General features: G+C 36.1%; 1 protein-coding gene across 1 annotated transcript; it reads left to right on the top strand.

The window, feature by feature from the left end:
- The first annotated feature begins 3,524 nt into the window (after window positions 1-3,524).
- On the top strand, window positions 3,525-16,230 carry LOC147475762 (scramblase-like protein). Its single transcript, XM_086582389.1, has 13 exons — window positions 3,525-3,556; window positions 3,648-3,848; window positions 3,952-4,314; window positions 4,402-4,488; window positions 5,518-5,559; window positions 5,684-5,728; window positions 9,274-9,339; window positions 9,445-9,501; window positions 9,611-9,672; window positions 12,937-13,057; window positions 14,700-14,777; window positions 14,879-14,985; window positions 15,791-16,230. The coding sequence occupies exons 2-13, from the start codon at window positions 3,720-3,722 to the stop codon at window positions 15,819-15,821; spliced, it is 1,188 nt and encodes a 395-aa protein (XP_086438515.1). The 5' UTR covers window positions 3,525-3,556; window positions 3,648-3,719; the 3' UTR covers window positions 15,822-16,230.
- Window positions 16,231-16,316: the final 86 nt, after the last annotated feature.

Consider the following 16,316-nt stretch of genomic DNA (forward strand, 5'->3'; position numbering starts at 1 on the left):
CGCATATACATTTTAAAATGCATTAGTATTTTAAAGTAAGTTTACTATGCTGGTGGTTTATATTTGTGCATATGCATTTAAAAATGCAAAATAGGTGGTTATAATTGATTATTTGTAAACTTTTCTAAAAGAGGCTCCTTGACCCAATTTCTTGATTGTTAATCTGCCTTTGTTATTCTTCCCTAGTCTAACTAAATGATTGAATTTACAGAGAAATAAAGTGACCGATCGAGTTGGTTAACAAACATCGCAGTAAAGAAGGCAAAAAATTGTGGCCTACTGATTCGCCGATTCAAGTTATGGACTACCCCCAACAAGAATCATCATATGCCCATAGTCCCAATACTTTTAAAGTTTCTATAAATTATTGACTCATTATGAGGACTCTAATATCAATTATGATTTCAAGGTGGACTGTGCAATTTATGTATGCAAGTTCATGCAATGGTCGTATAAAAAAAACAATGCCTTCTTATTCACAACAAGCAATTGTAGAGAAAAAATTAAAAAAACTCGTGCAAAGTTGACATACAAGATCTTGTCTGACAAGAAAAAAAGTTGGAGCTTAAAGCCTGAATAAAATGCAGTGATTGGAAAGGAAGAATGAATCACTTGAAACTGAGTGTTTCGATTTTGGATTTCAAGTTTAGTTTATAATGTATGTGAACTTGAAAGTTTGGAATTATCAGAAATTGTTCCTCGTAGGGTTTTACCAATATCTCATGCATGATTCCTACGATATGTACAATTACGCTATATCACATGCATAAAATAGCACAGCAGAAATAGAAGATCGTACCTTGGTCACAGCTTTCAATTCGAAGTTCCAAGCTTTGATCTACCGGAGAAGATGATGTTCTTCGCACACTCAAGATCTTATTCTTCTCAACTTAGCTAGAGTCAAGTTCCAACCACGAACGGGAAGCAACCTTTGTTCACGAACCAAGAACCAAGAACTGACAATGGCTAGCAATGGAGGTTACCACCTATGGAATCTCCACGAAAAACTACTTTAGAAAACTTTGGAGGCCACCATTAAAGGGAAAAAGCGCTTGTTTTTGGGATGAGGCCACCATTAAAGGGAGAGAAAGCTTTGCTTGTTTTGGGATGATCAATATGTGAGGGGGTGGGGGTCAATTTATAGAACTCTCCCACCCCTCAAAATTGGATAGGATAGAGTCCCATACTTATCCAAAATCAGCTAAGGATAGAGTCCTATACTCTTCTAATGTAGGCTAGGATAGAGTCCTACACTCATCCCAATACCTGGTGGTTATCCTTATCTTTGTGGTTTATCCTTATCTTGGTGGGCGTTTATCCATATCAGGTCTGACCCAGCCTTATTTCCAACAGTTCCACTAGAAATTTGATTCCTACATCGATGCTTCTAACAAACACACACTTTGTTGTTATACTAGGGAATCATTTCAATTTGCCGCGGACTTTGTCATTGTTTATATAGGATCTGCTGCATTTCTTTGCAATTAAAAGATAATTGTTGGCATTCTTGAATAATCTATAAGCTACCAACATATAGCTAGCTAATATACACAAAGAAGACAATTAACTCAATGAGAAAATAACCTACATTCCAATGCTACGTTAAAACTATACATGTTTACTTACAATACTTACAAATATTGTTGCAAAGATTTTTGAAAAACTTCACATTTATTTTTCTTTATCTCAAAGACGAATTCAAACTATAAATCAAAAGTAATGGAGGTCAAAAACAAGCTATGTATTTTAAAATGCTAAGCAACATGACAAAGCCATTACTAATCCCCAAACCCACTAAACACCCATAAATCCTAAACACTAAACCATAAACCAACTAAAACCTAGACCTTAAACTCTAAACCTAGTAAACAATGAACCCTTCAGCACCTAGACAATGTTCTTCAATTCACATTTTTTGCTGCACATTTTAAAATGCATTCACAGTAAACCCAGAAATCATTTACTTTGAACCCTACACTCTAAATACCTAAACCATATACTTCAATTCACAAATTTTTCTATGCATTTTAAGATGCAAACTACAATATTTGCACTGCATTTTAAAATGCACTATATAGGTCTTGGTGCAAATAATTCGTAATTCAAAATTAACATCGTCAAGAGTAAGCAAAATTTGACAGCTCTCGCAATTTTCTTAAAGTATATGAACATAAACAAGTGTATCCATACTGTATGAAACCAATGACAACTCAATTATCCCATTGAACTGCAACACAAACAAAAAAATGTGGATAAATAATTTGTTGTGTAATGTTGATTTAATACAGAAATAAAAAAATCTATAGTGTACTGACGTTAATATAATGCATTTTAAAATGAGAAAAGAGTTTGACCTCAATAATACCGGAACACTGACGGAATTTGTGTACATTGAGATTGTGGAAGAAATAAATTTGAATAAATTCAGTTCAAGCAGACTTTGTATAAAGAGCAATATAGTTCTGACATCATAAGCAGATGACCATTTATCTTACAAGAAATTCAGTTAAACATCAGATTCACCATAAAGGGCTATCAGAACTAACGTCTAAGCTGTAATAGATTATCTCATATACCTAAAGAATGTCTAAGCAGATGTTTCCATAGACGTCCACATTCGGATGAAAATAGGCAGTGTCAAATTTAACTTTCGGAGACTTGAATGGATAATCTGTTGGAAAGGTTAGCGAGAGCTTGTACTCAGTTCCTTCGAACACGGTTTCTTTGCTACCAGTGATTGTTCCTTTCCAGCAAAATATGTTGTCCTCTTCTAGAAAAGCCGATATGCCAAGATCGCCACTCATCAGCAATAAACCAAGAAAATGGTATCCAATAAAGATCATTAAATCACTACTAGTACCAAAAGAAAATTGTTAAAAATGGGCAAAAAAAGTAATCCATTCTTACTATTAAAGACATGAGTTCAGATTGCAACCTGTTCCAAATAGCAAAAAACATCACAATTACAATCAAGACTCAAACTTAAATTTTGTGTTGATTCTGACCAAAATTTTATACCAAACAACTAGAAATGAGTGACAATGAATAAAACTCAAGAAACTATACAACCCCAAAGAAAGCCTAGAAACACATAATTAAAGAAACCCCAAAAGAGTAATTTATACAAACAATTTATCCACATTGAAAAGTTAAATATACCTTTTAAGAACATATTGAGTGTCAACAGTTTTCACAACTTGGGTAGGTTGTTTTGCGGATATTACTGACAGACCCATTGAAACAGGTGAAGAATATGAATCACATAAACTGTGAAGTGGTTTTTTTTTTCTATAAAAAACGGTTAAAGGGTAAAAGAGAAGACAAAAAGTTTGAAAAAAAGGTTTCATTAGTGGTCTCGAAGTCATATCCCCAAATTCATAAACATTTTAAAAAATAATGACTTTTTAGCGATGAAAATAATCAAAATGGTATTAAAACCCAAAAATAATACTTCCAAGTCTTTAAAAGTAATTTTATTTCTTGTATGTTTAATAGTATATATATCAATATTTGATTCGTCAATCAAAACCCGCCCCCACTTCAAAACCGCTTCTCCGTCAAAACCCCAGACCCCCAAGCCCAAAACCGTGGCTTATATTTGTCCGTCAAAGGGATACCCAATCAAACCCGCCCCCAGAACAAAACAGGTCCGTCCAAGCCCACACCCAACAGGCCCAAGCCCACACACCGTGGCTTTGGAAATCCTTTCCTATGCGTCCATGTCACCACCATGGCACGGTGACACAAATGATGAACCCAATTTTGTCCTTCCACTGATCATCCATGTTTGCCACACAACTAACAACAAAGACTCATATTTTCCACTCTTTCAGTTTCTGTTTTGGGGGGTATGTATTTAAATTTATCAAGCAACCTGATTCTGTTAAAATTTCATTTCTTCAACTTAAATATTGAAAAAAAAAAAAGCAAACTTTTTTCCTTCCTCTGCAGAATCATCTTTACAATATGAACAAGTTGGTGAAGGAATTGTCCAAAATTCCTACTTCTTTCAATCATAATGAAAGAAGGAGGGCTTGTTTTAGTCTTGGACGTTGTTATGGAACTTCTTCTTCTTCTTCTGGGAAAAGTGATGATGATGACACCTTTTTAAGTAGAAACTATATAGTGAAAAACTGGCTTGCTGATATGACAAGGGAAAATAATGCTAGACACTTGAGAAAAAAAAGAAATGCCCAAACTAGTAGAACATTGTCTTCCCATGATATTTCTACTGGGGAGCCGGTGCCCATGCCGCCTCCGCCACCTTTGAGTCAATCTGCTACTGGTTTGTTGAAACCAACATCCCCGGAAGAGGTGAATGTATTTATTAAGAACTATTTATTTAGTATGGGTGTTTTTTGTTTGAAATGACTTAATGCTTTTGACTTGTTTTGATTTCAGTTCAAAGTTGCGCCTCTTCTTGCTAGGGCAAATCTTATTGTGACTAGAAATATAGAGTGGGCAAATCTTATGGTTGGTTTTGAGCAGGTAATTTTTATTTTCTCTTGAGAATAGACAACACATAATTCGTATTGCAGTTATAATGTTTGTGAATAATATCTATTCGATTTTCATGTTGAAATGCCAGATAAGTTTTACTATAAATCTGAATTGGACATTTGCATTGCTCTATTACCACCCTTAAACTGTTATTTGATTGGTTCAACAAAATCTTTACATTACTCGGAAAGGAAAAAAATTCAGCATTATGGTACACCCTGCGAATTTTAAATGTCAGGAATGAGAGTAGGTAATCGTAGAAGCTTCCTTCAGAGTCAAGACTTTGTGGGTAGTGGGATGCTACAATTGTATAACCTGTTAGGATGTATAGCTTACCTTAGTGCCTTGTTAAGAAAGCAAGAGATGGGACGACAAAGGATAAGCAGGCTAAGGGGTGTGGACCTAGTTGCGGAGTTACTGTATCTTAGACTAGATCCAATGGTGCACTATCCCATCATATATAAGGGTAAGTATCATCCAGTGATATGCTGCAACGCTATAACTTCAAGTCTTCAACACTATCTGTAGAAATCTACCTATATATGCGGTGAGTTATAGTGCGATAATGTATTGTCCACACGCTATTGGCAGTGGACTGTGAGATATGTGTGCCCCATACAATTGTTTTACAATAGTTTAGTGTGATCATGTGCTATGTTTTTTAATGTGCCGATCTGAGCAAGGTCGTCGAGAATGGGTAAAAGAAACAAAAAATAACTTACGTTAGTTATGAATATAGTTTTTCTTTTATGGGCTGGACCAGAAATAGCAATATAGCATTTGATTTTCCAGGAGAAAAGTATTATGTCTGAAGAATTGTATGGATTATTAGATTGACAAATTACTGTTGTAAGGTTTTTATTTTCATTAATTTATTGTTAGATAAGAGAGAAATTATACAAATTTTCATTGTTTTGCCACCATGCTATCCTTGCGATATGAATCAGTTATCAACAAAATTTGGTTTGTTTGTATTTTCATGGTTTATTCTCTCATCTATTGATATTGAAATTGCAGGAGAACAGGTATGCCGTAGTAGATGCTTACTACCCACAAGCGGTATGCATTTCTTTTTTTATTTATTTGTTTATTCTTTTGTTGATTATATCTGGAGAGCAAGTATTCACCTTCTCCATTGTAGTAGAATAAAGTTTTGATATGAACTTTGGTTTTTGCTTTCCAGCCCGTCGGTTTTATCTCTGAACAGAGTAGTATGATTGCTAGGCAGGTAAGTTGTTTGGTCTGTTTTGTGTTTCAAAAATTTGCCATGGTTATACATTTCATAAACTTACTTTCTCCTTCTTATCCATTTTAGTAAAAGGTCAAATTTAGCTTGTTATGGACTGAGGTTGTAGTACCGTCCATTATTTGATAAATCATATCCATTTCTTGTTTCAAACTAAATTATTTCAAATTGATTCAACTCACATGGTTCACAAATACCTTGTCAAATTTGAACAATATTGGTGTACAATACTCCCATAGGTTGAAAATTTTCACTGAGGAATTTAAGTTTCGAATCATCTCAAATGACGTATCTCATAAAACTGTGACAAAGGAAGTAGGTCAAGGTGACCTATATGGCTATGTGCAAAACTAAGATGAAACAAGACAGCTCGTATAAGTATCATCCCATATCACCATACAAAAGTCAAAAAATGCACTTGCTCCATGTCATAGGAAGAACCGAAGAAATGCCTCTTGATTTTTTGAAATAGTGTGTGGAAGTGAAGATTAACTTAAATTTCTAATAAAGCGCATTTATTGTAGTGGAGGCAGACGTTCCACATTGAAGTAACATGATGTTATCCTCTTGCTCTTTAAGTAGAAAACATGAGTAATATCCACATTGGTTGGTCCTCTTCTTTTTTTTTTGTTACTATGGGGTTCTGTAGGGTGCAAGGGGTTTTGGTCTTAAGGACTTAGCTGTTTGTGGTTCCTTGGTGTACTTTCAAGTTAGGAAAAGGGTTCAAAAATTGTTTCAGTTATAGGTGGTATAAGCGAAAAAGAGGATAATGAAGTCTGCACACTAAGCAACACATGGATCCATCCAGTTACTGAATTACATAATGGTTCTTTAAATGCAAAGTATTAAATTTGAGCATCCAACTTAAAACTAATTGGTAATGAGCGGAGCAGCCCCATGTTTTATATATTTTAATGCAAGGCTTTAGATAAAAGATGTGGTTTTATAAATTCAACACGCCCCATGACATGTGGCATATCTTGAGCACAACACGTTGGACAGTTTTTGAATGAGTAATGTGGAGTCCATGGGCCCTTTAGCTGGAGAAATAGCCTGCTGTCACACCGAATTAAATTTGGACATCCAACTCAAAACAAACTGCCAAAAAGTGGAGTGACCTTAGGATTTATATATTTTTAAGGCAAGCCTTCAGATACCCGATGCAGGATTATTAATCTCAACAGAGAGCACTTGGCACAATGATTTAGCAAACAGCCTGTGTCAGAGTTCTAAGAGGACATCTCTCGAGGGGATTTAAGGACTGGGCAGTGATGTTGGTAGTGGTGGACTGGTTGTAGGAGCAAGTGGTAGTATTGGTAGTAGTTAATGATAGTGCACATGGTGGTAGTGGGGGCGGGGGTTGTGAAGTAGTAGGTTCGGTCATCAGTGGTCGTGGTGGTGAAGCTTTTGGTTATGGTGGTCTCAGGTAGTTTCTTGGTGGTAGTAGGGGTGGTAATGGCAGGGGCAGTGGTGGACGGGTAGTAGGAGTAAGTGGTGGTGTTGGTAATGGGAGGCGTCATGCAGTGGGTTTGGTGAGGGTAGTATTAAGTGGTTGCTTGGTGGTGTTAGACAACCATGTTGGTGGTGAGAGGTCTACTGGTTGCTTTGGTGGTCGTCTCGGTTTCGATGGTTGCAAGAAGGGATGAAAGGGTAAGGTCAAGAAAAGTGAGTAAATTTTGTGGAAAATAAACGACCCACAAAAAGTTGGTATTATCTTTTTTTTTTTCGTGTTTCTATGGTATTTCGGTTTTATACTTTTCCATAAAACAAGCACATGAAAAATCATATGAGAAAATTGTATACTGGAATGCAAATATTTCACGGAACAACTTGGGAGATTTCCAATGAAATATTTAAGAGGCAATTGTTGTTACAGAAGCTATAGGATGTGCTTCCTCCTCAATCTCCTTCCTTGGGGTATGTTCTTCCAGTTGAGCATCACCACCAGTTTGTTTAACCTTCTTGCTATCCCTTGGGCTAGAAATACCCATCTACCGCAATAACTGTTTTTCCAAAACATTCTCTAACTGCATTAGAGTGCCCGTTTCAAATTTTAGGGCTTCTTTTAATTCTGAAATAAATCAACTACAAATAACAGAACTTCAGTCTGAGAACTGTAATCGCTTGTCTTAAGGAATTCCTAAGCTCGATTGGTTATTTGTAGTTTGTGAAACAAAACAAAGTCAGATTCATAACCATTACAACACCCTCTGAGTGATCCATGTTAGTGTTTTCATCTTCTTTCTCCGATTCTCTTTGATTTTTAGATTGATGTTCATGGAAACAAAGAAGATAAACATTGATCCTTCTAGCAGAGCATTTGGATTATCATGATCTAAAGGATCCAAATGGCCCCACATGTCTTCTTATGTCTGTTTTTATAAGTTTAGTCGTGTACTTGTGTTGAACTATGGTCATCATGATGGAGTCAGGATTAAAGGAAGTGGTTGAGTGGTTGGCAACGGGCTGCTAACTTTATCTAAATTAAGTTGGCTGAGGGGCATTTTGGTCCTTACCTAGTTTCTGGGCAAAGCAGCGGTTAACTGACTGACTACAGTTAAAGACATAAGGGTTTGGGGGGAAATGCTCTTGATTTGAATAGTTGTGCCAATCACAGAAGGAAAAATATCTATGCATGTGTTCGGGTGGGAAAACTAAAAATACCCTCTATGAAACTCTTTTGTTTTAATTTTTAGCTTTTAATGGTTTATAATAGTTTCATCCTTGAGACTTATTGGAAAAGGAGATGAAGAATATCCTCACGCCATATTAGCCAATGGACATTAGACTAGGGTATGGTTTGCCTCCTTGCCTTGAACAGTACAAAAGGAGCATATGAGATCTGAGCCTTTTGTATTGAGTTTATCAATTGTTTGAATACTTCTAAAATATGCCATCCAAGTGAAGAAAGTGACTCTATAAGGAATGGCGAACACCCATATCTGTGTGGAAAGTTAAAATGATCTTTTGCTCTTGTAGTGCCTTCTCGGCTTGTTACTTAGCTATCACCCCATAGAAAGACATCACCGGAAACTCTTAGTTTGTTAGAAAAGGAAAAGGATCATCATGGTTGTATGACTAGAAAAATTGACACGCATAACGCTTTCGTTTGAGCTGGCTAGAAAAATGAAATCTACAATGCTAAATTATTTTGCTTTTAAAAATCTTTGCTGTTATTGGCTCTTAGAGTGTATTTCTTCAACTTCGTATTTTTTGGTGAGATGAGTAACTTGAGTAAGTTAATGATTTTTAACTGGAGAGAGTTAATGATCTTAGCCACATAAGTGCATATAATCAACTACATATGTGGGCTTTGTTTTATGAAAGCTAGCCTAGTGCGTGTTGAATACCTCTGAATTTCTGTGGAGAGAAATCCTTGAAGCATTTGTGTTATGTATTTTCTTCAAGATAATTAGCTTTTGGAATGAATACCAGTATTCACATTTATGTCAACATCATGCATGGTACATAAATTGTTGTGGTTGTTTTAATATATATCCTTGTAGCTGAATTCATTTGCATTGCAGATACTTCGCACAAGGCGCCCTTTCATTGCCTATATAACTGATTCCATGGGAAATGAACTCTTTAGGGTGAGACTCTTTCATTCTTTCCCATGGGAAGAAAAATTCAGTTTGTTCGCATTACTACTTTCATTCGTATTTATTCTTTCATTAACAATATACAGCCAATTTCAGGTTCGCAGGCCATTTTGGTGGGTAACTAGCACCATTTTTGTGGAAATAGATGGGAAGGTATGGGTGTTGATGGAAACAAGGTGTTCATATGTAGCAATAGGCAAATAAGTAGCATGAGTGAAGTACCTACTAGTACTGACTCCACATTCGTTTGTTTTTTTTATAGGAAATTGGTGTAGTTCACAGACGATGGCATCTTTGGAGGAGAGTTTATGATTTGTATTTGGGGTAATACGCCACTTTGATTTATGTTTATTTCTGTCCGGCAAGATTATTTCCTTAGATCGAGCTATTAATTTCCTATGATATTATACGAAGTTATGAAGATTAACAACGTGGTCTATGCCATGATGAATTAATGGCCATGATGAAAATACCATTTGCTCATAGACAATGAGTTGAATTGGAAACAATGAATTAGTTGCAACACAATTAATCTGGCTCACTGGCCAAACCATGAAAATTAAAGTAAATGAATAGAATTATGTGTCAGTGCTACCAATATAATCTTCAATTTTTCTTCTGTGTTGGATGTTCATGGAACTTCCAATGTTACTATTTAATGATTTTGTACTTAGGTGGGTTTCATTTAGCTTTGCTACTTTTCCTTTCCATTTGCCTTAGGTCTTATTGATTTCTTAAGGATTTTTATCTTCTTTATCAATTAAATTGTGGTTTTTTATGCCTGTCATACACTCCCATCGTTCTTACGTGTAAAATGAATGTCAACCTCACTTATGTCTCTTGCGTTAGAAATATTATCGCATGAATCCGACAGATCTCGGTAAGCCTCTAGTACACCTTAGTACCTTACCTGCACTTGATTTTCAACACCGTAATATGTTTTTATTAGAGTAGGAATTCATCTTTGGTCCTGTTTGAAAGGTCTCTTAAGACTTCCTGCAGGTATCACTTTATTCGAAACGCCGTTATTGGAAATTAATCTCGCATATTGAAATCTAGAATACTATTGCACCCAAAATAGTTACAAAAGTTGAAATACTAAGATATATTACAATTCTGTCTGCCACATGTACAAAATCTTTCTTCTCCACTTTTCTAGTTTACCTCTTTGCCTTCTTCCTGCTTTGCCTTTCACATAGTTTCTATCTACAAATTATGCCATTGAGTGGGGAATGATAAGTGAAATCCAAAGTTACCTTTCACATATATTCATGAGCACACTTTATTGATCAAGTCTCACTGCTTTAGTGTAAGATGTAAAGCAGCTGATGCTCACATCAGCAACAGAAAGTGATGGCATCAGCAAAAATAGATACTGACATCAGCAACAACTAGGATGTCAGAAATTTCATATTAGTAACTTATACTTCTTGTATCCTTTCGAGATGGATTTGTTGGGATCTTGTATTCCAGATTCAGATTTTAATCTGAAACGGGCTCCTTTGGAGCTGTAGCCTCTCTCATTTCATATTTGTTATGCTAGATTAACTAAGCTTATTAGGAAGAAGTCCATAGAAGGAAGAGTTAAATTGTGGCGTTCTACATTTACTTTGTGTTTTTTTTCAGAAAATGTACTTGTATCGTGCATCGAAATGAAATGTTTTTTCTCTTACCTATGTTTGGCAAGCTTGTATTTATTTGTAGTTGCCACTAGACAAATCAATGAATAATATAGCTTAGGGACTGAAAATTGGAAATGAAAAGAAAGTGGAAGGGGAGAATCCAGATTGAAGTCAAGCACACATGAAGAAAGGAACAGAAGTTGTAGAATTTTTCCTGTAATTTCTTGTTGTTCTATGTATTAGGAGTGTGGGGGGTTAAATCGAAGATGCATTTGGTTAAACAAGGTAGGTTTTGCCTTTCCGGGACTGAGATGTTATTTCTGGCCCCACATGGGGACATTGCATGGAAGTACATAAGTTCCTGGGACTCGCTACTCATTGCCATTTGGTTTGGTGTTGGAAGCCCAAATTTAATATGGTATAAGGGCTGGCTATTTCATTCAATGGGCCCGTTACTCCACGTAAACTAAGTATGTTAGTCCTTTGTTAGGCTCAAGTAACGCTACAGGTGAGAGGGTGTGTTGAGATGTTTAATATTGTCTGACGTGGGACATTGAAAGCTGTTCATAAAAATATGTAAGTTCCTGGCCTCTCACTTGTTGCTATTGGTTTTGAGTTGGATCCCAAAATTTAATAGGGTGCAAACTTATATTCCTTGTGAATCAGGCATATTCAGCAAGTGTTTGTGGAGATATGAGGAAGAGGATGATGATTTCCATCTTAAGGTAGTGGAGGCAAATATGGATCGAGGGTGAACAAGTGTAACCTGAGGTTGCCAAACATTCTCATGGGATTACCTTCTAGAGAGTGGAGTAAGCAGATGCTTTTGATGGACTAGTGAGTTATCATCTCAGAACTGGAGCCTCTATTTCTTTTCAGGATGATACTTGAGTGGGGAGAATCTGCTTAAAGTTCAATTTAGTGATAAATATAGCTTGGTTTTGAGTAAAAAATAAATTATAGTGGAGAATGTGGTGAGATGGGGTAATGGTGTTGAGTGGAATGTGGTACTTAGAAGGGGCCTTAATGATTCTCAAGTGGTTAGTTATGATGCTTTCGTGACTACCATTTATCTTACAGATGGTAGCTTTGGGGAGATTGATAAAAGATTGTGGATTTGGGACAAGGATGATAAGTTCCTTGTTTTGATATTTTACCAAGTTTTGGGCAAGGAGCAAACACTGGAGGTTAACAATGAGGTGATCATGATTTTCGTTTTAAAAGAACTATATTCTTTTAGAGTTGCTTTCTTTGGGCGGCTTGCTTATTTGGGGAGAGAACAATAAACAATCGCAATAGTTAAGAAATGTACACAGCAAATATTTGTCCTCTTTGTAAGGGGAAAGCGTCTACCATCTTCTTGTCATTTGTCTTTTCTCATGCGGTGTGTGCGAGTTGTGTTGTTCTACACTTCTTTTCACAAGCCTTGGACACCACCATCAAACAGTGGAGGAGGCTTGGCTAACAAGATTGTGGTAGCTACACTCTCTAGTAATGTTAAATGGCAAGCAGAGCACCTTCCAATATCCATAGCGTGGATACTTAGGAAGGAAAGAAACTTGGGGATGTGTGGACATCAACAGGGAATCTTATAAAGTTGTGGAAGGAATCAAAGAACTTTTGGCTGGGCAAGTGCTTGGCCTATTATTAGTGGTGTACTTTTTCATATGTTCGTATCCAATTTGGATTATGAAGAGCGTGATGTTGTTCAGATTTCTTTTCCTTGTTTGGCCTACGTAGCACATTGCTACGATGGTCCAAATTGTTTTATCGGTCTCGTATGCGTTGACTATATTGCCGGTTAAAGAAAGTAACTGTTATTGATGACAAAAGTATTTGCATCCTAGAGTTGCGGAAAGAAAAAGGTTCTGTAGATTTAAGGATTGTCTTGTAACTAACATTTTCTTTAATTGAAATCTAGCATGGAATCCATGAAGTGAATTCTTTTCCTTTGATGTCTTTGCAGGAATAAACAATTTGCAGTCGTTGAAAATCCAGGTTTTTGGAACTGGACGTTTATATTAAAGGATATAGATGGGAATGTGCTAGCAGAGATTGACCGTGACTTTAGAGGTTTTGGCTTAGAGGTTGTTCTCTATCTTGTTGGCATTTAGTATTCATAGCATGTGGTAAACGCAGAAATCCTGGATGGCGATATTTTAGTTGGCACAACATATAAGCTACCTTTTGATCTTGTTGTGACAATCAACTTTATACTACCCTTTTCTTATTTAAGTCTTTGTTGTGAAGTAATGCTTAACTATTCCCAGACTGACTTCAACCAACAACGTAAAATCTGCTTCTTGTATAAGAAATTTTGAGGTATGAGAACATGAAATGTGCAGTATGATTGTTAAATTTTTTGAACTTGCCAACTATTCTGACACTTTGCCGTGTTGCTACTCTCAAATTCTCACTGTTATTGGAACTGCCACCAAAGAGGTAAAACTTCATAGTCGGATTGATATCTTAGAACTTTTACTCTTGGGACTAACTCATATGGCTGTCATGCTTCCAAAGTTTGAAGAGAGTTTAGTAAAATTAGCTAGTAGTTTTCATTGAATGAACTACAAAGGTTAATTTTATGAATCTTCCTTTACTGGTTCTGAACAAACCTAAAGTCCAAAATGACTTCTGTTCCTTCCACCTCAGCCTCCCTTGCTCGCTCACACTTTGCTACCTTCATTCTCTCCCATTTTTCTTGGAACCACATCGTTGTTTCCAACTTTATTGACCATATGAAAAAGCATCTCAATTTCTGGTTCTGTTTTTCCACATTGAGCTTATCTTTTAATCAGCTCCTATCCTTATTCATACAGAGTACTGTGTGTGTTGATCTACTCGAAAAAGATTAATTCTTTCTGATGTTGAAGTCTAATGTTACTTTTTTGAAATGTCACATATTTTCCCAATGAGATCTTTGTTATAGTTATTGATGACATTAAAAGTTTAGTTTTAATATACAACTTATTTTACTCCAACGACAATGGGTCGTTTTGTGAACTTCTTCAGTCGTCTTAGATGTTAACTCGTTAAGACATATATGACAGAGTTAATGTTTGGGGATTGTGACCATTTAGCTGCAATCATTTTTCAGCCCTGCCTTCTCTTTAGAGGGTTGCTATCGACTTGATACTTGGTCCCAAAAGTGGTAGCCACTTATCCCAGTCAGTTGTAGGGGAAGATCAGCAATATGTCATTACATATTTTCCCCTATATGTGAGTGTAGATATGATTTGCGCTTTCCTGCTCCATTAACTATTTGGTGGAGTTTGCGTATGTAAACAAGTAAGACTAATTCAATGGAATACTTCTCCACAAGGTTTCTCTTTGGGGGCCAATCCTCACCTTTCAGGGAAGAGAAGGAAATGTGTTTGTGGGCATAGAAAACTGTGTTTTGACATCGTGATGATAGGACTGCTTTGAAGCATCTTTACATTATTTTTGCTTTCCATCTGGGCCGTTTTGGAGTTTGTATTAGTAAAGCATGCTAGGTTGTTTTGTGGAACATAATGTCATTTATATTGATAACTAATACTCTTGTTGCTCGATTGTCTCAGTGCCTTTGTTGTAATGCAACCCGTGCACCATATAGTCAAATGGAGCTGGGCAATCCTGCTTTATACTTTTTAGGATAGTATTTAAGAATCATGTGTCACTTTTTGGTTTTCTCATAAATAAAAGCCTTTCTCGCTACATTCTCAAGTGGTTTTGTGGTGGTTGCTACAGCTCCTCACTGATGCTGGTCAATATGTGATAAGATTTGGGGATGTTGATCACAAATCTAAGACTGGGCCCGCGTCAAAGGTAAGTAAGTATAAACTATAAAATGTGACTTTTAGATTTCTTCCATCTTTTCTTCTAGTAATTAGTAACTGTTTCTTCGCTTTGGTTTGATTATTTTCCAGATACAAGATTTAGAAGTCGGATGTCCTCTGATGCTTTCTGAGAGAGCCGTGGCCTTAGCTCTTGCTGTGTCATTGGATAATGACTATTTTTCAAGACATGGAGGGTGGTAAGTGTGTATCTAGTCCAACTTCCCTTATACTTTTTTTTATGCATGTGAAAGAAGCTTATTCTCTTTATAACACCCTTTTTTAGAAGCAGCCCTCAAGGGGATTTCACAGGGATGACAATTCCTTTTCCTCATAAACATTTTACTTGGTTTAGTAATTAGTATAAGAAATTTTAAGCTAAAATGCATGAGAGATTATTAATCATAAGAAGACAATGAACCTATTATATAGACAATATATAGGCAAGGCTTTGAACTTTCCAGTTAGTTTAGCAGCCGAAGGTTTTGTCTATGTTGCAAAGATTCAACAGACAAACTTGTGCAGTATGTCAAGAAGGTCTAACCATTCATCCCAAAAGCTCTTTCCTTGTATAACTATTGATATCCATCTCTCTTTATGAAGGATCATGTGTAGAGAAACTTGTTCTGATCATGAGCGCAAAATGTCTTGTATAATGAAATTAATGCTTCTTGAGGAATTTTAGGTTTGTTGGTATCCAATAAAACATTTAGGCTGTATTTGGTTAATCTATTTAAGATTCCATGGAAAAGGACAGAGTGCTTTTTCTAATTTTCCATGTAAGATAGAGTCCTTGAGCCGTTTATCGAAAAAAAAAAAGTTCTTGAGTCAAACACAGCCATAAGTTATAATACTTTCTTTTGTTACTTCTCTTATATAAAATAACATAAGCATTTGGTTAGTAAACAACACAAGCAGAACTGAATCACTATGCATGTCATTTTATTATTCTAGATTTTTGGGTAAAAGATTAGTAATTACCGTACTGTTTTTGAAAATTCTCAGGGGACTCCCGTTCTTTCTTGTGACCGAATAGGATCATGGAACAGGTACACTTTGCCTGTTAGAAACTGCAGGAATGATTTGTATTATTCTGATGTAGCCTCTCCAGGATTGTGTCCGTAAAACACGAAGCATGTTGTCGCTGGACGGTTTATAAGGTTAATGCAAAGGTCTATTGGTTGATCTTTTACCCTTTTGTCGCACAAAGTTGTCCAATAGCAAAATGTGTTTTTTTTTTTTTTTGCTTCACAAAAGGGGTAGAAAAAGGTCAAACATCTTCAAAATGACCCAAATGCCTACTGTTCAGACAAGTAGATGGACTGGCTGGGTGTATTGGTGGTTGTTTTTGTTGAAAAACATTTGGCCAGTGATTGATACACGGATGTTTGTAAATTGTTGAAACAGTTGAGATGGTTTAAATTCAAATTGATTTTTTTTCCCTATTGCTACTATTCTTCAACTCGCACTCTTTGAGTTTGTTTCCTCAAACTTTTGGTTGTTTTACTGTGAATATTTAGAAAAGTTTCCA

Source organism: Coptis chinensis, chromosome 9 (assembly GCF_015680905.1).
Source record: "Coptis chinensis isolate HL-2020 chromosome 9, ASM1568090v1, whole genome shotgun sequence".
In the NCBI taxonomy this organism is placed as follows: domain Eukaryota; kingdom Viridiplantae; phylum Streptophyta; class Magnoliopsida; order Ranunculales; family Ranunculaceae; genus Coptis; species Coptis chinensis.